The sequence below is a fragment of the Schistocerca nitens genome, chromosome 2 (genome assembly GCF_023898315.1).
Source record: "Schistocerca nitens isolate TAMUIC-IGC-003100 chromosome 2, iqSchNite1.1, whole genome shotgun sequence".
NCBI lineage: Eukaryota > Metazoa > Arthropoda > Insecta > Orthoptera > Acrididae > Schistocerca > Schistocerca nitens.
In genome coordinates this window covers 1163624-1181399 of record NC_064615.1, presented here as the reverse complement: position 1 = coordinate 1181399, position 17776 = coordinate 1163624, and the positions used below count along the sequence as shown (strand labels likewise).

At 46.4% G+C, this 17776-nt stretch overlaps 1 protein-coding gene across 1 annotated transcript in view; it reads right to left on the bottom strand.

Annotated features, from left to right (window-relative positions):
- The window catches only part of LOC126237538 (uncharacterized), a 219592-nt gene extending 216225 nt beyond the window's left edge, over positions 1–3367 (bottom strand). Inside the window, exon 1 of the mRNA XM_049947724.1 lies at positions 3208–3367. Within this exon, the coding sequence (XP_049803681.1) occupies positions 3208–3219 (12 nt within the window). The 5' untranslated portion in view covers positions 3220–3367. The remainder of the gene's footprint in view (positions 1–3207) is intronic.
- Positions 3368–17776: the final 14409 nt, after the last annotated feature.

The window sequence follows — 17776 nt, the reverse complement described above, 5'->3', positions numbered from 1 at the left end:
CAACAGAAACTCCAGGGAAGGATATCAACAGTGTAGCAAAAAGACACATTGCTGCTTACCATAACATTTATATGTTAAGTTGCAGACAGACACTATTAAAACACACTTAAACACAAGCTTTCGGCCACAGCCTTCATCAGATAAAGAGAAACACATCATTCATTCACACAAGCAAGCACATCTCACGCACACATGACTGCCACCTACAGCAGCTCAGCCAAAATGGGGGAGTTGGGGAAACCTTCTCAGAAGATCCCTCCCTTCTCACATCATCAAAACCGTATCCCTAGATACAGGAGCCCTGATAGTTTTATCATAGCTTTCAAATAATTACTTAAGAACTCTGAATCATTATAATTGTTTTTCATGGAACTGCGGTATTTAATGGCTCACGAGGACTTTTTAATATCTGCCATTATCTACTTGTTTTGTGAGACATTGATATGATGTAGGTACCTCTGGAAATGTCTTTTCAAAATTCAATTTAAAAATGTTGAGAATCTAGAGATTTTCACATTTACATCAGTTTCTCCATATAATTCATCTCAACTTTGGTTTGCTTGTTATTTTGAAATATCTTCTATTTTTATTTCTGATAGATGTCTTTCACAAACTTGCAGTTTCGGGGATTTTCCGATGCCAGATTTTACTGTCGTTATTTGCCAGAAATGGTCTAACAGCCAAAGATATTTTTCAGCTACATCACACTTTTCCCTGTCCATGTTTGTGGCCACAGTGTCAATCACCAATGGAGTCACTGCAGTAATATTTATTACACCATTGACCAACAGGGACATGCGAAAACTCTGAAGAATATTGATGAGGGTTCTACTTGTTTTGTTTTCATATTTGTGTTTATGTCTCCACAGAGAGGTTTGTTTACTTTAGTGTCTGAGGCTTTTAGAACTTCTGTTAATTTACTGAAAAAAGTTCCCACACTACTACTAGGAATTTGATACACACACAATATGATTAATTTTCTGGTTGTATCAAGCCCTGGTAATTCAGTAGCTGATATTTCAAAGTATTTGTCTTCACTTATTGTAGTAAGGACACACCTTGACTTGAGCCACATTTCTTTTCTTGTATAAATTCACAATCCTCAACCCTTTCGAAGTAGCCCTGCGGTAAGGGTCTGTCCTTACATACAATGCTAATAATACATGTTTGATTTCTGTGTCTTTACACCAGTGCTCAGTGACAGAAACTACTGTTCAGTACAAGGACTGGATCTCACCTTCAGACTGTTGTATTTTATGTTTTATTGATTGTATGATTTGATGAAGAGTTGTTAAGTCTCTGGAATGTCCCATGATACTTCTTCCAATGGGTTCTTGTTTTCTTATGACATGTAAAAATATCCATATTGTAAACTATTGTATCAGATTTTTTTATCTGCTACAGATACTCTTTAGTTGGGGAAATCTGTTATCTGGATTTATTATAAAAAGGATATGCTTCTCCTGTGTATGACAGCAAATATTTCATCATGCTTGGCCCGAGGTACACCCCATATACTTTGGTGAATCTACTGCACCAATCTTCTCTTCCTCTTCCTGCTTAGGACTAGGCCATGTCTAGTGTGACACCATGATGGTATTGACTGGCATGACAGCAACATGTGTGAACCTGGCTGCCATCACTGCCTTCTGTAACCCCACATTAATCTGCCTCAAAGTTCCATATAGGTGTGGCTGATCATGACAGTGGGACAACTCATCAAAGTGTGCATTTGTGCCATGTGTCAGGGAAACTGTCTTCTCCAGGTCACCACCTATGTCTTATGCCCCATTCCTGTCCAAACTGTTTCCGACCCCTACCCACCATCACCACATGGTCATCTTTTGTGAAATCCGTAACTAAAGACCTTAAGTCCTCCATCATTTGACAAAGCCCTGAATTTACTTTGAATATACTCGTGACCTTGTATGCTACCCTAATGTTTTCTGTAACTGAGGCCTACATCTTGCCCATGACTACGACCTAGCAGCACCACATTTTTTCTTCCCAACTTGTTGTATACTCCTAGGTTTACTGACATTGGTTGGAACGTATTGTACATTTCCTGTTGCTAGTCCTACCCGAGGCTCTTCTCCACTGAACTCTGGCAGAAGTAAATACCTGTTTTTCGCGTTGATAATAAAACTATCAGATCACATTCTCTTTCTTCCTGCCCACTGCCAGTTCTTAACCACTGTCCTCCCCTTTATCTCTCTTGATCCTGATCAATTCCTACTTGCTTCCTTTTCTGTTCTTTAGACAAAATGTTCCTACTGCATACTCTGCATTTCCAGGAGTTTTCCCAGTGTTCTCCCCACAGCATCTCCCTCCCCCACCCCCCCCCCCCCCTCCAACCTCAGTGCGAATAATTTCTACAAGACTGGCAACAAATCACCCTATCTCACTATTCTATAACAGCTCCTGTATCTCTCACTCATGATTGAATTCCATAGAAGAATTAAGTTCAAATTTGTCAAGGACGTGAGATTGGCTGCACACACACACACACACACACACACACACGATGATAAATTGTTTTGCGTTGTTGCCGCTGTTTACGTTCTGTTTTAGAGGTACAGCGGCAGAAGAATTAACTACTAATTGCTTTGGTTTTGGAGGATCACGTTATAAAGAATGTTTAGATATGCTTTTAAACGTTAGCAACTCAGAAATTGTACGCCTACATCACGTCTGTCTAACCAGTAACAAATACGAACTGTGTTGATAAAAATGAATTAAAACGTTTAATTACTCTTTTCTGGTAAGAACAGACAGAATAGACACTACTGGAACTAACTGCTGCCTTGTTTTAACGAAATTTAAATTATTAAGAAAACTTAAGCAGATATTTTAATGTTTATGTAACACAAAATTTCAACCTACGTCGCTAGTATTGGGATTTCTATTAAACGAATTGCTTTTAAGAAAAAGTATTACTGAAAACGCTAAATATTCATTTTCGTAACAAGAACGGACACTACAGCAAGTATACAAAATAAGAGCTCCTACTTCTTAAGGCACTGCTGCACCCACACAACATTTAAGTCACTACAGATAAACTGAAAGTAGATCAATAAATAGTACGTAATTTTGAAGTGAATTAGTCGTTCCACTGAAGTATTTGGTAATTATAACAATAATTCATAGGTTGCAATATACCTACTTCTAACTTTACATACAGACGCAAATACTATATTAATGAAATACCTCGTGTGTCATGTATGGAAACTACGATGTGGTTATTCCTGATGTGCGGAGCGGCGGCGATCATTAAATAACACACTAACATGCGCTAATACAACTTTATTATGCGAGAATATTTACAACGTCTTATACAGTCGGCAGCACACAACATAATGGGAAGCAATATGGCAGCGCACAATAAGTCCACATGGGTCAGAGAGCCTGCTATGGCGGAGATATCTCACTCGTAGAGTCGATAGTCGCCACAGAGCCCCCCCCCCCCCCCCTTGCAGTGCGGAGCACGGTGGTGCGCCAAGTCCTGTGCCGGCCCAGTAGGGGTGGGGCACTTGATGGTCACAAAAGCACTTGTCCCTGGTGAAATCACACGCACAACACTTGGGGGTAGGTGTAGCAAGCTCGACTGAAGCTAGGACATAATCCCTGTGCCAACGGGGTGGAACCACAGGTCGTCCAGCCCGTGATGTAGGCTGCAAGGGGGGAGGAAGGGGGGGAGGGGTCGTGGGCCCGTCCAAATCATGATGGGGTTCCTGGGAAGGAGGGCAGGCGTCGTGTACATCGGTGTCACTTGCAGAGTGCTCTTGCAAGGTCCACGCAGGTTTCACCCGTTGGAGTGAAACAGTTACTTGTTTGCCATTGTTAAGTATCGACAATGTGGAAGGGCCTCAGGACAGGACTTTAAACTGACCAGTGTAGGGAGGCTGCAGGGTTGTCCGTACTGTGTCGTCACGTAACATGATAAATTCACATGTGGCCAGTTCCTTATGCACGAACACATGAGGCCTACAGTGGGCAGATGGCAAGGGAGGTTTGATGAGCGCGATGTGCCCTCGGACGCTCTCGACGAGTGCTGGGAGCTCGGAAGAGCTCGGTAGCGGTGTATCCTCAACGAATTCGGCTGGTAAAACCAGAGGCTCCCCGTAAAGGATCTCGGCGAGGGAGGCTTGCAAGTCCTCTTTGTATGTGGTGCGGAGGCCTAGCAAAACCCAGGGGAGAGATTCAGACCACTGGCCACCGTGGCACATAAGTGCGGCCTTAAGCGTGCGGTGCCAGCTTTCCACAAGTCCATTGGCCTGGGGGTGATAAGCAGTTGTGGGAAACTTTGCGACACCACAGTATGAACAGAGGGAGGCGAACAGCTGTGATTCAAACTGCCTACCTTGGTCGTTGGTCAGTGAGGTAGGGCTTCCGAATCGGGAAATCCAAGTGGCAATGAAGGCCCGAGCCACAGACTCAGCCGAAATATCTTCCAAAGGGACTGCCTCGACCCATCTAGTGACCCTATCAATAACGGGCAGGATATATCGAAAGCCCTTGGAAGGAGGGAGGGGACCTACAATATCAATATGGGAATGTCGCAGACGTCCTTTAGGTATGTCGAAAGTGCCTGGCGGAGGAAGTGCATGGCGGCCCACTTTAGCTCTCTGACATGGTATGCAGGCGCGAGCCCACATCTTACAATCATGTTTAACACCGGGCCGGACGTACCTTTCCGTGACCAATCTGGTGGACGCTTTGATGCCTGGGTGAGCTAGGTTGTGGAGTGCATCAAAAACAGAGTGGCGGAGAGCTGCAGGTACGAGAGGGCGGGGGCTACCAGTGGAAACATCGCACCAGACTAGTTCTGTGGTGCCGGGGAATGCACGTTGTTCCAGTTTGAGGGAAGAGGTAGTGTCTTGTTGCAAGGCACGAATATCGGGGTCTTCAGTTTGCCGGCGGGCCAGGTCAGTAAGGTCAAGTGGGGTAGTGATGATGTTGACGCGAGACAGGTAGTCAGCGACTACATTGTAAGCGCCTCGGATATATTGTGCATCAGTGGAATATTGGGATATGAAATCCATATGGCGGAAGCGTCGTGGGGGGATATCGCGTGAGGGGTTACGGATTGCATCTGCCAAGGGTCTGTGATCTGTATAAATCGTGAACGGGCGACCCTCGACATCGGCTCTGAAATATTTGACCGCCTCGTACAAGGCGAGGAGTTCACGGTCGAAAGTGGACTATTTGGACTGGGATTTGGTTAATTTCTTGGAGAAGAAACGGAGGGGTTGGGGGGTATCCAATACATGTTGCTGAAGGACCGCACCAATTGCAGTGTCACTCGCATCAGCTGTAATAGAAATTGGTGCGTCGGGAGCGGGGTGAGCGAGTGTGACAGCTTTAGAGAGGGCGGTTTTGAGATTTTTGAATGAATCGGCCATCTCCAGTGTCCAGACGAGTTTGCGTTTGCCTTTAGTATCCTTACCCGCCAGAGCGTCGGTCAGAGGGATCTGGATAGACACAGCATGGTGGCGCCTGTAGAAGTTCACCGTGCCTAGAAAACGGCGAAGTTCTGCGAAGTCCTCTGGGGAAGGGAGGCTAAGTATGAGTTCAACCTGAGAGGAGGTAGGGCAGACACCCTCGGCCGTGACTGTGTGACCTAAGAAGGTGACCTCAGGACTGCTAAGCTGAGACTTCTCGTGGTTGATCTCCACTCCATTAGCAGCGAGCAGTGCAAGCACTCTGGAAAGATGGAGAGTGTGTTCCTCAGGTGAGGGAGAGAAAATCAAAATATCCTCTAAGTAGGCATAGGCGAAAGGGAGGTCAAACAACAGAGCGTCGATAAAGCGTTGCCATGTCTGTGCGGCGTTTTTGAGACCATATGGCATGGAACAGTACTCAAAGAGGCCAAATGGAGTGATTACGGCTGTCTTGGGGATCTCGTCGGGGAACATGGGAATCTGATGATATGCTTTGCTACAATCGAGAACGGAGAAGATCTGGGAACCATGCAACATCTGGGTGAAATCTTGAATGTGGGGGATAGGGTAGTTATCGATGGTAGTGCGTGCGTTAAGAGCACGGTAGTCACCACAGAGGCGGAAAGTACCGTCCTTCTTTGGCACGAGATGGATTGGTGACGACCAGTTACTATCAGATTGACGGAGAATGTTGGAATCCAAAAGATCTTTAACAATGTCTTTAGCACGGCGAAGTTTCTGCGTGTTTAGGCGGCACACCTTATGCCGCACAGGGGGTCCTTCAGTTGTGTTTATTCTGTGGCACGTGCCATTGGCAATTGCACGCAAAAATGTGGGGGAAGCAGGGGCGGTAGGGGCAGGGGGGGTAGGGGCAGGGGGGGTAGGGGCAGGGGAGGTAGGGGCAGGGGGGGGTAGGGGCAGGGGCTGGCCAAACCGTTAATGGGATCACAGCTGCGGCACAATGACCAGGCTGCTGAGGCTTGTCCACGATTGCAAGAGACGGTGTATGGAGTTGTAGAAGCTGCTCTTGTGTCTGCAACAGTTGTGCATGGACTTCGTCAATGCGAACACGCAGGTCGACATTCTGAGTACGCAATGCATCGACGTCTGAACGCTCGCGCAAGAAAGCTGAGAGAGCAGAAGAAAGGTTTGCAGCAAGTGACATACACTCTGAAAGGGCAGAGTGTGAAGTCAGTAGGAACTTCGGGCTGAGGGGAGGAGTGTTGTGACACACCAGGAACACTCGAACCGGAGACGTGAGTCAGACAGCCGGCTTGCAGATTAGGGGAGAGGGCATAGTGATGAAGAAAATCGAGGCCCAGTACAGGTGCATCAACTTCCGCAACGTAAAATGTCCAGGCGAAAACCTGATCTGGGGCAAATTCAAGCAGGAGATGTGAGGAACCTAGCACCGGAATCGGGGAATTGTTAGCAGCTATCAGTGGCGGTGCACATAAGGGATCTATGTTAGGGGCGAGGGAGGGTGGGATAACACTAATGTCGGCTCCAGTGTCCACTAGAAAACAGAGTTCGGTGTTGGTGTCCTCGACGAAGAGGCGCAAAGCAGAAGACAGAGCAGCAGGAGTTGGACGAGATGCCGGTAGGCAGCGCGGCGGGACGTGGCGCCTAGACGTGCCCGCCATAAGCGTTTGGGAAAGCGCACGGGTGCTTGCAGTTGCGAGCCGCATCACCGAATTTAGCGTGGAACCAGCAATAAGGAGAGCCAGCTTGCGGTGCAGGAGCATGGCTGGGCGGTGAGGCGGCCAGAGTGTACTCCGGTGCTCGCTCGGCCGTCTCCAGTGACCTTTGGGGCGGCAACGTAAAAGTAGGTGGTGCAGTCGGGCGACCACGGGGTGGCGGGGCCGTTGCTTGCACTGACAGCGTGGCGCGTGTCCTGCCGCAGCCAGGCTCGTCTTCTGTTACTGCATAATGCGTGGGGGCGGCGGATGCCGGACTCGAATGCTGGAGGTACCGGTGTGGAATGATACTATAGGCACGGTCAGCAATGCGCAGGCGTGCTTCGAGGGGCTCAGAGACATGGGACAATAACTGCAGTTGTAGCTCAGAAGGGAGTTTAAGCAGCCAAATTGTCCAAAGTGCGACGTCTGGTAGAAAGTCTGTGTCCACCAGGGCGCGTAAGTGGCGCCACAGCTGTGATGGGGTACGGTCATCGATGTGTTCCTCATGGATGATGCGTTGGATCGACTCAGCAGGGGAATGGGATAAGCGTTCAATGATACAAGCTTTAGCAAATTCATACTTATTCTGCACGGGAGGCGAAAGCAGCAGGTCACTAATAAGATCTGTGTGATCGTGCAGGTGACTAAGAAGGCACACAAATCGGGCTCCGTCGTCTAGCACGCTGTGAATGTCCAACATTTTATCCACTAATGCAAACCATGTCTTAGGGTTCTCTGTTTGTAGGGCTGGCAGTTTTGGGAATGTGCTAGGCGCGAGGTTCTGAGGAACGGTCGGTGCAGACGGTGTAGCAGTGTAGAGTGGTGCCAAATCGGGATTGTAGGCACCAGGAGACTGGCACACAGTAGCTGTACTAATCTGGTTATTAGGGACAAAACCACATGATTTACAAGCAGCAGGAGTGCAAGAAGAGAGTTCCGTCTTGACATGTGAGTTCGGTTGCATAGTGTAGGAAGGTACAGTTGCTGGGGCTCCGGCTGGTGGGGGCACAGTTGGGTGTGGAAAACTCTCCAGTACCGTGGAAACAGGTGCAGTTCGGACTGGTGAGCACGCAACCGGTGTTTGCCATGCGAAAGAACCCGGCGCGGAAGTCGATAAAACGTTGTGGACCGGCGCGGGTGGGGCGGCCGGTGCCGCCGCGGGCGGTAGGCATGCCGGAGCTGTTAACAACGGGTTCGGGAGTGTAGCGGGCGCAGTTGAAACCGACGCGGCAGAGACGGACGAAACCGTCGGGAAAACGTGCGGAAGACGAACAGGAGCCGGGATGGCGCGTGGCGCGGGGGACGCGGCTGCATCATACCTGAGAGGTTGTAAGATGTCCGTGGAGAGTCGCGTAGTCTGCGGCTGTGGAGCAGGCGTCCTGTGTGGGTGCAGCAGATGAGCAGGAACGGCAGGTGCTGGGGCGTCGGTAAGCAGAATGCAGTCCGACGGTCGTGAGGCAGCCGTAGGCGCGGGAACGTGCTGCGGCGGCCAAGCGGGAACCGTGGGGTTTATCTCGGGGCCACGTAGGTAAAAATCCGGTTGACAGCGGAGTTCACTTTGGAACTGAAACTGCGGCGTGATTTCCGGAATGGATTCATTTTCCGCTTTGAAAAACTGCGTCTGAGAAGTCGCATCACAGGGACTGAACGGTTGTTGAAACATTGTTCGTAGCACAATACAAGTCACTGTTAATAGCACTCGCGAATTGAACTAAAACAGATCGGGGTCACCAATGTGGTTATTCCTGATGTGCGGAGCGGCGGCGATCATTAAGTAACACACTAACATGCGCTAATAGAACTTTATTATGCGAAAATATTTACAACGTCTTATAGAGTCGGCAGCACACAACAGAATGGGAAGCAATATGGCGGCGCACAATAAGTCCACATGGGTCAGAGAGCCTGCTATGGCGGAGATATCTCACTCGTAGAGTCGATAGTCGCCACAGGTTGCAATATACCTACTTCTTCTAACTTTACATACAGACGCAAATACTATATTAATGAAATACCTCGTGTGTCATGTATGGAAACTACGACTGTCTTCATAACGTTTTTGTTATCAGTATGATTTTTATATTCTTCATTTCTTTAGGTCTAATGAGTCAAACTACATTTTATAAACATAAAAATATTGAGTCAAGTGAGGACATTGTAAACAAGTAGGCCTGTCTATTCTTATTAGATTATTGCTTCTGTTCCGTAGCAGAATATTTTGGATGTTTGAGATACAGAGACTAGAAACAAGATAGTGAAGCTAATGCAAATAGTGCAAGCTGTTTGGTGGATAAAGCTTACATTTATGTCTCTACTGACATAATACAGTATTTTTACTGTGCTGTTTTGGTTTGTGTTTGTTCTGTGTCTTTTATAATCTGGAAAGATTTTTTGGATGAATAAAAGAAATAAACTCTGTTGCCATCTGCGACATCGTAAGCTTTTATTACCGACATACGTAACATTTCCAACCACATTATTTGCGAAGTGTAGTTTTCCCGAAAGATCACGTTATATTAAGCGATTAATTTGATGATAATTGGCTCACATTATAATTAACAGACAGCACGTTTGTATTTCGTTTTCATTTATTATTTTAAATCATTCGTGATTTTTTGTTCCGCTTGTTGTAAATACAATTAGGTACCGGAAATTCATTTTAAGTTATTGACACTTCTACTTCATCAATAACACATAATCGTAGTCATGTCTGTAAACCTTTACATTAATACCTGAAACTTAAAGTCTTTGCATTATACGTTGGAAATTGTTCATTTTCTAGTTCTCATTCTAGGAGTAACATATCTGCGACGACGTGTATCGTTTTGCTCCGGTTGGGCGGAGCATCTTGCTGATCAGGGATGGAGCTTAAGTGGGGTGGGCGGGGACTACGTGTCGGGATCTTCGCAGGTTTTAAGCTCATGTCCGATTTCACTCTCCCCGTATCGGCAAGTATGCCCCGCACTCCAGAGAGGCGGATGCCCCTCTCGCCATTCGCCCCGTACTGGCCCGAGCTTCCACCTTGCTGCCAAGGACCCACTCCTACTCAGGGGGTGGGCCGGTCCCCCAGTCGTTCCAGGGTCTGGACCCATCTAACCTGACCTAGGCCGTGTTAGCACCTCCCGGGCTCGGCGGAACACGCCACGGAAGACCAAGAGGCGGGGCGAGGCACACTTACTGACTCAGGACAGGATCCCACGACCGCAAGCCAGGCCACCGGCAGCAGAGACACAGACGGTCGGTTGCTTGTCCCTGCGCCGGGCAGGCTCAGCAGGTCGCGTCCGAGGCCAGCAGCGCGCCGCACCCGCCCTACACCGCCGCTCGACCCACAAACCCGGGAGGGACAGACGTAGTGCCCCTGTTGCGCACCCCCCCCCCACCCCCACCCCCACCCCCCTGCGCCATGCGCCCTTTGCTTTCACCTCGGGTTGGGAGACTTTCAACGCCGTCCAGGACTTGAGGAACAACAGCAGCCTGGCCGCAGGGTTCCGGGATGGTCGTTAGACTTACCCTCATACCCTCGCCCGACTGCCGTTGTCGACTCGAGAGAGACAGACGGTGTGTCTCTCGTAACGCAGCTTCCCCTGCGCCACGCACCCTTCGCTTTCGCCTCGGGTTGGGGGCGTTTAACGTCCTACCTTGACGGGAGTTTTATGTCCTTCCTTGACACAAGGACAACCCTCACCGTTTCACAGCCAGGAGATGTTGTGATATTGTGATGATGATGTTGTGATGTAATGATGTTATGGCCTGGGTCTTACGTTGTGGAGTTTGACATCATCGAGACGGTGCGGCACTCAGACCCTAGTTACGTTCCCCGGAGGGCCTCCACGTGTACTGGGGGATCGTGGCCGACCGTGTCTCACCCACCGCCTTCGATAATTCACGGTGGGCCTGTGCGGATGAGTGGGGGTTGCACCCAGTTAAGGCCTAGCCTTTTAACGTCATCCACGGGCGGCCCTTGCCGTGTTAGTTTCACCTCATCCAAGGGGGCTACCGAGCGCCAGGGCCACGTCAGCTACTTAATCTAACTTAAACTAACTTACGCTAAGGGCAACAGAAACATCCACGCCCGAGGGAGGACTCGAACCTCCTACGGGGAAAGCCTCGCGAACCGTGGTTAGGCGCCCAAGACAGCGCGACTACCCTGCGCGGCTTTTCAGGTGGGACAAATTTAGATTTTAATGTGATGTAGTTATTGTAGCTCCAGTGATGCATGTACTGATTATATATGACATTTTTTTGCTTTAATTTGTGTGCCTCAATTGTTGCACACGCTTCTTATCGTTATAAGAATTACGTTAGTCTTCTCTATGGAAGACTAGCAGGCTTCGCCGCAGTATGATGTAAGCGGTGATCAAATTCTATTTGAGGACGTTGCTGCAGCGCAAGGCGGCTCCGATGTGGGTATATAAGCACCAACGCGTAGGAAAGGGATTAGTGTGGCACTGTGTCATTCGTGTCTTTCTGACACGCATGCGGTATATGCTGAAACGTAAACTACGGCGACGTGTTCCGAACAGGACCAACGCGCTGTTGTTCTTTTCTTGGCTGCGGAAGGACAAATATTGGTAGACATCCATCGGAGAATGAACAAGGCAGCATGACTGTCGAACACGAACTGTGACAAGGGGTGCTACTGTTTCACGATAACGATCGTCCCCATATCGGATACCTCGTAACGCAGAAGCTACACTCAAGTGAGAGACACCAGAGCACCCGCCCTACAGTCTTGGCCTCTCCCCATGCGACTACCACGCCTTCCGTCCCTTCAAAAAGGACTTGGAGTGCAGACGTTTCCCGTCGGAAGAGCACGTGCAGCAGGCAGCTGCGGACTTTTTCGCGCAGCAGGACACGATGAACGGGTAGCTTCAACGTTGTGCGTAGGCAGGATGATTGCCTCGATGCTGACGATGATTTTGACTGACTGACATACCGATTCTGTACTGTACGACCTTCGAACGGAAACGTTTTGACAGCTCCTAGCATATTTTCGCCTCTGTCGGGAAATAAGTGTTTCAGTACATTTATTTGTTGTAAGACAGTTATTGTTTCTAAGTCACTCAGTGCTCAGCGAGTAATTAAACTACGATTTAAAGAAAATAAAGAAACCCTGCCTTCCGATTTGCGTGTCCCCGAGACGAGAGTGAGACGGAAATTACTGAACATTATTCCCTCTGTGCAGGAGTATTTTGGGCCAGGTTAATTTTAAAGGTTTAAATAGTTCAAATGGCTCTGAGCACTACGGGACTTAACTTCTCAGGTCATCAGTCCCCTAGAACTTAGAACTACTTAAACCTAAAGACATCACACACATCCATGCCCGAGGCGACCGTAGCAGTCGCGCGGTTCCAGACTGAAGCGCATAGAGCCGCTCGGCCACCCAGTCCGGCTATTTTTAAAGCAACCCCATTAAAAATAAAATTAATGGTAGTCACCAAAATAGCGGTGACCGTTAGACAAGGTCCTTGGTTTGACGAAGGACGTCAGGATTGCAGGGGTACATTCGGTGGAGGTAGTTGGCGGCTAGGATCGACCAGACGGTGGCAGCGCAGCACATATGCAGAATTCCATCAGAACTCGCTGGTAGGACAGTCTGAGCTTTTCGCAGGAACAGCCGCTTAGGGTGACGACAGAAAATAGCACCTACCCAGACAGCCTGCCCTTTTGTTGTTGGGATCGAGTTTTTAAACAGGGCTCGGTAGGGTTACTCAGCGTGAGTCTTGTTGCTGTCTGGAGCAGACAGCACTTAACGGCCGAGTCCATCTCAGTGGACACCTTGGACAACCGCCAGCCGCTGACAGCGAGATGCTAAGGCCTACCTACACCTACAGGCTGGGTAACGCGCTATCGTGCACCTCTGCTGTTCCTCATTGGTAGCATTTCTCTCTCTTGCTCCTCTAAACCTTATAGGGGCTCCATTGTTTACATTTTTGTAACTTTTAGTTTAATGGATGCCTGATAACGTGTGAACTTGAAATTCATTTTACGTTGCCTTGTAAGTCTAGAATGCAAAATATATCGCACTTAAGGAGTCGAACATGGCCTCTTCTTATTTCTATGATTGTGATGCTGCACTTCCTGTTCACCTGAACCCCCATAATCAGCTCCAATTAATCTACATCTACATCGATACTCTGCAAAACACATTCAAGTGCCTGGCAGAGGGTTCATCGAACCACCTTCACAATTCTCTTTTATTCCAATCTCGTACAGCGTGTCAACAAAATATTTTAGGATTCGGACGAGAAAGTTGTTGATTGGAATTTCGTAAGAAAATTCCGTCGCAACGAAAAATGCCTTTCTTTTAATCATTTCCAGCCCAAATCCTGAATCATTTCTGTGACACTCTCTCCCATATTTCGCGATAATAAGAAACGTACTGCCTTTCTTTGTATTTTATCGATGTACACCGTCAGTCTTATCTGATAAGGATCCCACATCGCGCAGCAGTATTCTAAAAGAGGACGGACCAGCGTAGTGTACGCAGTCTCCTTAGTTGGTCTGTTAGATTTTCTAAGTGTCCTGCCAATAAATCGCAGTCTTTGGTTAGCCTTCCCCACAACATTTTCGATGTGTTCCTTCGAATTTAAGTTGTTCGTAATTGTAATACGAAGGTATTTAGTTGAATTTACAGCTTTTAGATTAGACTGATTTGTCGTGTAACTGAAGTTTAACGAGTTATTCTTAGCACTCATGTGGATGACCTCACACTTTTCGTTATTTAGGGTCAACTGCCACTTTTCGCACCATTCAGATACCTTTTCTAAATTTTTTTGCAGCATGTTTTGATCTTCTGATGACTTTATTAGACGATAAACGACACCGTCATCTTCAAACAACCGAAGATGGCTGCCAGATTGTCTCCCAAATCGTTTATATAGATAAGGAACAGCAAAGGGCCTATGACACTACCTTTGGGAACGCCAGAAATCGTTTCTGTTTTACTCGATGACTTTCCGTCAATTACTACGAACTGTGACCTCTCTGACAGGAAATCACAAATACAGTCAAATAACTCAGACGATATTCCATAAGCACGCAATTTCACTACGAGACGCTTGTGTGATGCAGTGTCAAAAGCCTTCCGGAAATCCAGAAATACAGAATCTATCTGAAATCCCCTATCAATAGCACTCAACACTTCATGTGAATAAAGAGCTAGTTGTGTTTCACAGGAAATATGTTTTCTAAACCCATGTTGACTGTGAGTCAATAGACAGTTTTCTTCGAGGTAATTCATAATATTCGAACACAATATATGTTCTAAAATCTTGCTGCATATTGACGTTAATCATATGGGCATGTAATTCAGTGGATTACTCCTTCTACCTTTCTTGAATATTGGTGTGACCTGTGTAACTTTCCAGTCTTTGTGTAAGGATCTTTCGTCGAGCGAACGGCTGTATATGATTGTTAAGTATGGAGTTAATGCATCAGCATACTTCGAAAGGAACCTAATTTGTATACAGTCTGGACCAGAAGACTTGCTTTTATTAAGTCATTTAAGTTGCTTCACAGCTCCGAGGATATTTAGTTCTACGTTACTCATGTTGGCAGATGTTCTCGATTCGAATTCTGGAATATTTACTTCATCTTCTTTAGTGAAGGTATTTCGGAAGGCTGTGTTTGGTAACTCTACTTTGGCAGCACTGTCATCGATAGTATCTCCATTGCTATCGCGCAGAGAAGGCATTGATTGTTTCTTGCCGCTAACATACTTCACATACAACCAGAATCTTTTCGGATTTTCTGCCAGGTTTCGAGTCAAAGTTTCGTTGAGGAAACTGTTACAGGTGTCTCGCATTGAACTCCGCGCTAAATTTCGAGCTGCTGTAAAGGATCGCCAATCTTGGGGATTTTGCGTCTGTTTGAATTTGGCATGTTTGTTTGGTTGTTTCTGCAACAGTGTTCTAACCCATTTTGTGTACCAAGGAGGATCAGCTCCGACGTTTGTTAATTTATTTGGTATAAATCTCTCAATTGCTGTCGCTACCATTTCTTTGAATTTAAGCCACATCTGGTCTACACTTGTTGTTGAGACTGGTTTGATGCAGCTCTCCATGCTACTCTATCCTGTGCAAGCTTCTTCATCTCCCAGTACCTACTGCAACCTACATCCTTCTGAATCTGCCTAGTGTATTCATCTCTTGGTCTCCCTCTACGATTTTTACCCTCCACGCCGCGCTCCAATACTAAATTGGTCATCCCTTGATGCTTCAGAACATGTCCTACTAACCGGTCCCTTCTTTTTGTCAAGTTGTGCCACATACTCCTCTTCTCTCCAATTCTATTCAATACTTCCTCATCAGTTGTGTGATCTACCCATCTAATCTTCAGCATTCATCTGTAGCACCACATTTCGTAAGGTTCTATTCTCTTCTTATCCAAAATATTTATCGTCCATGTTTCACTTCCATACATGGCTACACTCCATACAAATACTTTCAGAAAGGACTTCCTGACACTTAAATCTATACTCGATGTTAACAAATTTCTCTTCTTCTGAAACGCTTTCCTTGCCATCGCCAGTCTATATTTTATATCTCCTCTACTTCGACCATCATCAGTTATTTTGCTCCCCAAATAGCAAAACTCCTTTACTACTTTAAGTGTCTCATTTCCTAATCTAATTCCCTCAGCATCACCCGACTTAATTCGACTACATTCCATTATCCTCGTTTTGCTTTTGTTGGTGTTCATCTTATACCCTCCTTTCATGACCCTGTCCATTCCGTTCAACTGCTCTTCCAAGTCCTTTGCTGTCTCTGACAGAATTACAATGTCATCGGCGGACCTCAAAGTTTTTATTTCTTCTCCATGGATTTTAATACCTACTCCGAATTTTTCTTTTGTTTCCTTCACTGCTTGCTCAATATACAGATTGAATAACATCGGGAATAGGCTACAACCCTGTCTCACTCCCTTCCCAACCACTGCTTCCCTTTCGTGCCCCCTCGACTCTTATAACTGCCATCTGCTTTCTGTACAAATTGTAAATAGCCTTTCGCTCCCTGTGCTTTACCCCTGCCTCCTTCAGAATTTGAAAGAGAGTACTCCAGTCAACATTGTCAAAAGCTTTCTCTACGTCTACAAATGCTAGAAACGTAGGTTTGCCTTTCCTTAACCTTTCTTCTAAGATAAGTCGTAAGGTTAATATTGCCTCACGTGTTCCAACATTTCTACGGAATCCAAACTGATCTTCCCCGAGATCCGCTTCTACCAGTTTTTCCATTCGTCTGTAGAGAATACGCGTTAGTATTTTGCATCCGTGACTTATTAAACTGATTGTTCGGTAATTTTCACATCTGTCAGCACCTGCTTTCTTTGGGATCGGAATTATTATATTCTTCTTGAAGTCTGAGGGTATTTCGCCTGTCTCATACATCTTGCTCACCAGGTGGTAGAGTTTCGTCAGGACTGACTCTCCCAAGGCCGTCAGTAGTTCTAATGGAATGTTGCCTACTCCCGGGGCCTTGTTTCGACTCGAGTCTTTCAGTGCTCTGTCAATCTCTTCACGCAGTATCGTATCTCCCATTTCATCTTCATCTAGATCCTCTTCCATTTCCATAATATTGTCCTCAAGTACATTGCCCTTCTATAGGCCCTCTATATACTCCCTCCACCTTTCTGCTTTCCCTTCTTTGCTTAGAACTGGGTTTCCATCTAAGCTCTTGATATTCATACAAGTGTTTCTCTGTTCTCCAAAGGTCTCTTTAATTTTCCTGTAGGCAGTATCTATCTTACCCCTAGTGAGACAAGCCTCTACATCCTTACATTTGTCCTCTAGCCATCCCGGCGTAACCATTTTGCACTTCCTGTCGATCTTGTTTTTGAGACGTTTGTATTCATTTTTGCCTACTTCATTTACTGCATTTTTATATTTTCTCCTTTCATCAATTAAATTCAGTATTTCTTCTGTTACCCAAGGATTTCTACTAGCGCTCGTCTTTTTACCTACTAGGTCCTCTGCTGCCTTCACTTCTTCATCTCTCAAAGCTACCCATTCTTCTTCTACTGTATTTCTTTTCCCCATTCCTGTCAATTGTTCCCTTATGCTCTCCCTGAAACTCTGTACAACCTCTGGTTTAGTCAGTTTATCCAGGTCCCATCTCCTTAAATTCCCACCTTTTTGCAGTTTCTGCAGTTTTAATCTACAGTTCATAACCAATAGATTGTGATCAGAGTCCACATCTGCCCCTGGAAATGTCCTACAATTTAAAACCTGGTTTCTCAATCTCTGTCTTACCATCATGTAATCTATCTGAAACCTGTCAGTATCTCCAGGCTTCTTCCATGTATACAACCTTCTTTTATGATTCTTGAACCAAGTGTTAGCTATGATTAAGTTATGCTCTGTGCAAAATTCCAGCAGGCGGCTTCCTCTTTCATTTCTTACCCCCAATCCATATTCACCTACTACGTTTCCTTCTCTCCCTTTCCCTACTACTGAATTCCAGTCACCCATGACTATTAAATTTTCGTCTCCCTTCAGTATCTGAATAATTTCTTTTATTTCATCATACATTTCTTCAATTACTTCGTCATCTGCAGAGCTAGTTGGCGTATAAACTTTTACTACTGTAGTAAGCGTGGGCTTCGTGTTTATCTTGGCCACAATAATGCGTTCACTATGCTGTTTGTAGTAGCTTACCC